Genomic DNA, 7,241 nt, shown 5'->3' with positions numbered 1-7,241 from the left:
TGATCTCAGGGTCCTGGGATCGAGTCCCGCATCGGGCTCTCTGCTCAGCAGGGAGCCTGCTTCCCTCTCTCTCTCTGCCTGCCTCTCCATCTACTTGTGATTTCTCTCTGTCAAATGAATAAATAAAATCTTTAAATAAAAAAAAAAAAACAAAAAACGGGGCGCCCGGGTGGCTCAGTGGCTTAAGCCGCTGCCTTCGGCTCGGGTCGTGATCTCAGGGTCCTGGGATCGAGTCCCGCATCGGGCTCTCTGCTCAGCAGGGAGCCTGCTTCCTTCTCTCTCTCTCTGCCTGCCTCTCTGCCTACTTGTGATCTCTCTCTGTCAAATAAATAAATAAAATCTTTAAAAAAAAAAAAAAATAAAAAATAAAAATAAAAAAAAAAGAAGATGGCTTGTCAACTGTGATTCTAATCCTCTGATGTTTTGTAGCCTTTGAACAGCTGCTCTTTTCTGTCTCTTGTGCCTTTGGTGTTTTTGGCTGGGAAATAAAGGCCCAATAAAGAGCCATTTAATATTTTATTTTATTTTTCATCATTAGCAATACTTTGTAGAACCAACATAATCTGAGTTTCATTTACATCCATTTAGCTTCTACATTGAGTCATAGTTTAAAGTTTCAGCTTAGATATTCTAAAAGCGGGAAGGGCAGTTATTAGACTATTAATACAGTACATGTGTCTATTATTGTAACAATAGGCGCAAGTCAAAGCACCTTCTTTGTGTCAGTAATGGATTTTGAATTATTGTAGATTAAGAAAAGAAAGAGATGAAGAACGTATTAAAAAATTTGTACAAGAAGAGGCTGTCAGATTCCTTTGGAACCAGGTAAACCCATTCCTGCTGATTTACCTAATGTGTGAACCAAGAAAAATTCTAGATTTATTGAGATAATCATAGAGTAGTCAGGCATATTGAGAAGTTTCTCGAAGTTAAGGATGTAATATGTGTTCTTTGCCACTAACTGAATTAGAACAGTGAATTTTGTTAGATTTTATTTAAAGAAAAATATTGTCATAATTTTGACGGGAAAGATAAAGAACTATAAAGATGAAGGAAAGTGACTAAATCGAGGGATGTTATAACTTTCCAAGAGGCAGAAAATACTCAATTAAAAGTTTTCTCTAGCCATCTATCTTGTTTTACCTCTTTGGAATATTTGAATGAAAGGTGACTAAGATAGTATATGATAGCTCTGATATGCATGTCCTAAAACGTGCACATGACTTCTTGAGAGTTTAAATCTTCTAATAACATACTTCAGGGACTGTTCAGACAATCAATTTTACTTTTATTTTATCTCATCAAACATTTCCTTGATAATTTCTTAGAAATATTTTTATAAAAGAACTTGCTATAATAGGATTTTATCCATAAGATTAAGAAATAGTTATTGATTTCTAAGGTTTTATAATTACTAATATTAGGGGAGTAATTAAATTATAGAATAACAATACCATAGAACATTATGGAACAATTAAAAAGAATAAGGTAGCAGTATGGACTGATGTAAAAAGTTCTCCAGAATAACATTGTTCAGTGAAAAACAGCAAGTTGCAGAACTTAAGGTTCTGCTTGATATTAAAAACTTTGTGTATATTTGAAAACATAGTAAAAGGTCTAGAAGGACATGTATCAAACTGCTGTCAGTGATTTCCTGGGAGGGTGGTCAAAGAGAAACTAAAAGATTCTATATATTGCTTTCTTCTTGCAGATTTAATTGTAAAATTTTGAGATTTTGATTGTATGTTAAAAATGTAAAGGCTATATTATCAAGAACTCAGGATACTTTTGGATATTTTAGAGTTGTATATGCTATATTGTAAGATAATATTTAAAAATTCTATCCTAAATGGATATCTACATTGAAATATTTATTTTAGAGAATCTACTTACCCTGGGCTCTAACATGTCTTACTCAATAGACTTCAGTTTCTATTGAGTACATTATTGACCCCTTAGTCAAGGCTATTGTGCTTCTGTTTGTTTTTCTAGTAGTAGCAAGAGAATTGCTTTGGCTCATCCTGATTCTCCTGGTGAGGACCTTTTGTTACCAAGAACATGTACCACTTGCACCAGCCTGGTTTAGGCTGGGATTGCTGTGGAAAGGATAAGGGGAGTCAGGCCGTTTCTAACTCCAGTTCTGCCATCTGCCATTTACCAACTTCATGAGTGTTGGGGGAAAAAGCTCAAAGAACATTGTAAAACAGGCATGATTTTTGTTTTATAATAAAATTATATCCTTTGGTTTACAGGTAAGGTCTCTACAAGCTTGGCAACAGATGGTGGATCAGCGTCTAAGTTCTTGGCATACTGATGTTCCTCCTGTATCAAGTACTCTTGTGCCCTCTAAACATCCATTATTCACCCAAAGTCAGGAGCCCTCTTCTGATCAAAATTCTGATTGGTTCATTGCTCCTGAGGAGGCTCCTCAAGAGAAATCTTTACCAGAATTTCCAGACTCTGGTTTTCATTCTTCCCTAACAGACCAAGTTCACTGTTTGCAGGATTCTCTGGATTTTGAGAAAAGTTCCACAGAAGGCAGTGAAAGTTCCATAATGGGGAATTCCATTGACACAGTCAAATATAGCAAAGAGTCAGATACAGGGGATGTCACTGATGAACACAGTGAATGGAATAAGGAAAGCTTAAACAATGAGCAGGATAATAGTCTACTTGAGCAGTATTTAACTTCAGTTCAACAGCTAGAAGATGCTGATGAGAGGACAAATTTTGATGAAGGGACAGGAGATAGTAAGCTTGACATACCTTCTTCCCCTGAAAAGTTAGATGCTTTGTCTGATGGTGCTTCTGTAGATGATACTCATGGCATATCTCCTACTTTGCAAGATGAAATCAGCCAGGCACCAGAAAATTGTAAATTAAATGCTGAAGTTCAAGGGCAACAGTCAGACTGTGATTCTAAATTTCAGGTATTGCATGTTGGTATTACAGTGTAGCATGTGTGGTTGCTTGGGAGGAGAAAGCTTCTTAAGAATTTCAGTTGTCTTTTTTTTTTTTTTTTTTGTGAAGGGGAATATCACCCCATTTTTCTTACTATTTATATATAATTTGTATTCTTATCTCATGTTTTTCATATTTTAGAGACTGGGATGAATCTTCATTTTGATTTTATTAGCTATTGGCTGTAATCTGTCAAACAATATTTATGTTGAAAGCTATATGCACTTTATTTCATAATAACTGAATTGCATCAACAGTGTTCTTGTTTTTTAATGTACTCATTTCCTTTCAAAAAATAAACTAGAATATCTTTCAAGAAAATTGAATAGTTTACCTTAAAGATATATATAAGAGAAGTTAGATTTTTCTGTATGTGAGGAAATTGATTATGCAGTAAGGAATGCAACTTGTTAAAGTGAGTGTAGATGACAAGTATAAGGACTGTGAACTATAGAAATTTTTCCAGCCTCCTTGGAATAAGAACATATATTTTTAAGCCTTTTGTCCTCCCTTATGAATCAAGAAAAGCCTTCTTATGAGCAAATAGGGAGAAAAGGTAAGATTATAAGGTTTTTCAGAGGAAATGAATATAATTGACTCATGGAAAACTTTAATGCCATCTGTCAGTTTTAACATATGAAGTAAAGTGTTCCATCTGGAATTAAAATCAAGCTTATTTAAAGAGGCATGACTAGAATATCTCTTAGATGTGGAGAAAGCAGATGCTAGGCTCCATTTGCTTGGAATAATGTCACAGCAGACATTATCTTTTCATTCAGTGCTTTTTTACCCTACAGATAAGCATTTATGTGCCAACTTCCTTGCCAGAAATTAACATATGTTCATCTTCTCTGACCCTGCATTATATTTGCTTATGTATTTCAGCAGAAGGTCCATGGCCATTTACTTCATTTTTTGACCTCCGCTTCACAATGAAGAACATTTAAAATAATATTAATGGTAGAATATGACTTTTTAAAAGGTCTATTTTCTATCCAAATCTCTGGAAAAGTGCCACATTTGGAAGGCAATTTAGTGGTGGTTAAAAAAATATAAACTTCACTTATTTCTTGTTAAGAAGAATATATATCTGTAACTTCAGGAAGAAATGATAATATTGTGTTGAATGTTATTAATGGGTGCATTTGCAAATCAAGGAAGCTTAATATATTAATCTTTGAGAATGTTGTAGTATCATTGAACAGCATATATCTGATTTCCCCTAATCTTTGGACATACAACTATTTAAAACTATGGCAATACTTAAGTGTTCTAAATTTAGGTGCTAAATATCTATTCATTTTTCTGTTACAGTCACTAGATCCCTTTCTTCAAAGTTATATAAAATAAAAACTTATGATCCTTCAAGAATAAAGTTGGGGATTACATGTTATACTTTGTTGATAGCTAGAAACTTTTCTCCGGTATGGGTAAGATGTATTTTTCTTGGTTTATAAATATGTAGCACTCAGGTTGAGAAGACTTAGATTTCATTCTCAGAAATTCAGAGTCTCTTGAAAAGGAAATATTTTCTGTCTCTTATAAATGAAACAGCCGTCTTACATTCAAAATTTTCCATACTGAAGCATGTGTAATGTTGAATGCACATTAAATAAAAATAGAATTTTTTACTTTTTGAATAATGCTAATTATCTTTTATGGGTGATTTTGAATTTCTTCTTAAATATACCCTATTTTTCTATTTTACAGTTAAGTGCCTCATTTGCTGCCCATAGTTAGAAAAAACAACTTGCACTGCACTAAATACCAAAGTGCTGATTTATGGTACATTAATTTCTCATAAAAGTCCCTAAAATGTTGTGGTTCAGTATTGCCTAAGTAGGTTTCTGCTGATATCTTCTCCCTCTTTTTCTAAGAAATGGCACAGTACAACTAAATTCATTGAATATTAGTGTTTGTCGGCAAGATTTCCTTTTTTTACCTTTGCTTTGTTTTTCTAGCCAATAAATAATATTAGTATGCTTTTATTTTAAAATTGACAGTTTATAGTAATGGTTAATGTTCTGCTCGTCATTAGATTTAACTTTACTAGTGTTTTGAAGTGGAAGAATATTCAGTTGCTCCCTACTCCACTGTATAGATTATTTTGAATGTAGATAGAATGAAAATAATGTAAATTAGAATGCAGGAAAATTGTGGCAGAGACAATATATTTTAATAAGTTTACAGTGTAATATAAAATAACTTATGTAATTAAGTAAGATATTTGGTGTTATGTCATGGGCTATTCATTGGTCTGGCTAAAGAGAGAATGAATCTAGTAAAGTTTGGGAAGTTGAGCTTTAACATGGTCTTTGTGTTTTTTCTTATAGGAGAGGAGGGTTAGTTTAGCTGTGTTATTTTAGTTCGTATCAGTTTTCTTTATATATAGAAAATTCAATATATCGAGATATTCCTCCAGAAGCACAGCATCTTACCATGTGAAAATTGGAAGGAATCTTAGCAATTATCTATTCTAATCTCTTTGTTTTAAGGATGAAAAGGTATAGAGAATTAAGTGACTTGCTGATGTTATAGCTAGTTAGTAGTAATAAACTGTGAAAACTTAAAAAGTTATTGTATTCCAAAATTTATTATTACACACTATTAATTATACATTTAGTGAGTCAGTAGGAAAATCTTTGTGTATTTTTCATTCTCTTTGAAAGAGGAAAAAAAAAACTGACAGAGCTAGAATCCTACCACTTGAATGAAAATTGCTTGTAGATAATGACTAAGTTGTTCAGAAGTCTGAGTAAATTTTCTCTGAGAAATGTGATATCATTAAGATCATTTTTTAAAGATTTTATTTATTTATTTGAGAGACAGAGTGAGAATGAGAGAGAGAGAGCATAAGAGGGGAGAGGTCAGCGGGAGAAGCAGACTCCCTGCTGAGCAGGGAGTCTGATGTGGGGACTCTGTCTATCCTGGGACTCCAGGATCACGACCTGAGCCGAAAGCAGTCGCTTAACCAACTGAGCCACCTAGGCGCCCACTAAAATGGTTTTTAAAGAGAACTTCTAGAGATTAAAAATGTAAAAGTATAATTGCATCTGGAATCCATTTATTTCATAACAAGAAGTATAACAGGTTGCTGAGATGTCTAAGATTTTCTAGTGAAATCCTGAGTTTGTTTAGATTTCTTCTTCAGTTTTACAGAACAACAGATGACAGAGTTTTAACTCTCTTGTTGTGCAGAAATGTCCAATCATGACGGTTGATATAAACACCATATAGTTTGGTTCTATAAGCTTAATTATGAAAGGCCTCGTAATATGCATGTTTTAGGAAAATATTTAGCCACACACTGGTTTGCATATATGCAGATAACTTTATTCTTGAATAATGTGGGTGCCATTCTTGAGTGTCGAAAGTGTGGACTTTTATTTTTGTTTTGGGTTATTTTAGATATGTAAACTCTGTAATAGTATTTTCCTGTTATCTACTTAATGCAAGTCTAGTTACACTTTTTGTAAGTATTTTCAGATATAACATGAGCTTAAGATACTATACTATCTCCTTGTTACTTTTTTTGGTGCAGATTCTTAGATTTGGATTTATAACAATATAAACTATAAAACTTTTTTTTTTTTTGGAGTGAAGATGGCATATAGAACACGAGTCTGATCAGTTTCCCATTCATAAAACAAAAGACTTCATTTTTAATGTATATTTTTATTTTGCCATATATCTTATTAATGACACTTATTATATTGTAATGTTTTAACTTTTAAATATATGATCCCTTTATTAATAAAGTAAAACAGAAAGGGTCTGTAAGGAACACTTAAATATTTTTAGTGATATTGCTTACACTGATCAAACCTACAGTGCCATATTAAAATTAAAAGTCAAGTAAACAAAACATGACCTTAGAGTGAAACAGATAATTGTCTTTTTAAAATGAGGTGCTTTTTATTTGTGAATGAGTGGAAATCATATTACATTTTAATTCCTAAATTGATTTTAGTAGATAGCAGGAATCTCTGTGTAGTGGCTTTGTTCATTTTCTAATTAAATTTCTTTGAGTATTTTATAATAATTTTAATATTAACAAAAAGAGTTTAAAAGTAAATTTATTTTGGGGCTATTTTTAGATTTCTCTTTAATTTTGTGTTAGAAATAGATGATTTAAAGTGGTTATGGTCTGTTTATGAAAGCTAAATATTTTGTATTATATTTAATTTGTATTTAATTTGTATTTGAGTCTAATTCTAAATAAAAAGTTTGTACATTTGTTTGAGTGATTAGTCTGTTTATTATAGTGGTTAGTAGTGATG

At 32.4% G+C, this 7,241-nt stretch overlaps 1 protein-coding gene across 1 annotated transcript in view; it reads left to right on the top strand.

Moving 5' to 3' along the window:
* Positions 1-7,198, top strand: part of CEP97 (centrosomal protein 97) — a 32,747-nt gene extending 25,549 nt beyond the window's left edge. The window contains exons 10-11 of the mRNA XM_059392054.1: positions 750-825; positions 2,253-7,198. Coding sequence (XP_059248037.1) covers positions 750-825; positions 2,253-2,957 — 781 coding nt within the window. The 3' untranslated portion in view covers positions 2,958-7,198. The remainder of the gene's footprint in view (positions 1-749; positions 826-2,252) is intronic.
* The last annotated feature ends 43 nt before the right edge of the window (positions 7,199-7,241 follow it).

Source organism: Mustela nigripes, chromosome 2 (genome assembly GCF_022355385.1).
Source record: "Mustela nigripes isolate SB6536 chromosome 2, MUSNIG.SB6536, whole genome shotgun sequence".
NCBI classification, from domain to species: domain Eukaryota; kingdom Metazoa; phylum Chordata; class Mammalia; order Carnivora; family Mustelidae; genus Mustela; species Mustela nigripes.
Note: the sequence above shows the minus strand (reverse complement) of the source record. Positions and strands in the feature narration are given on the sequence as shown.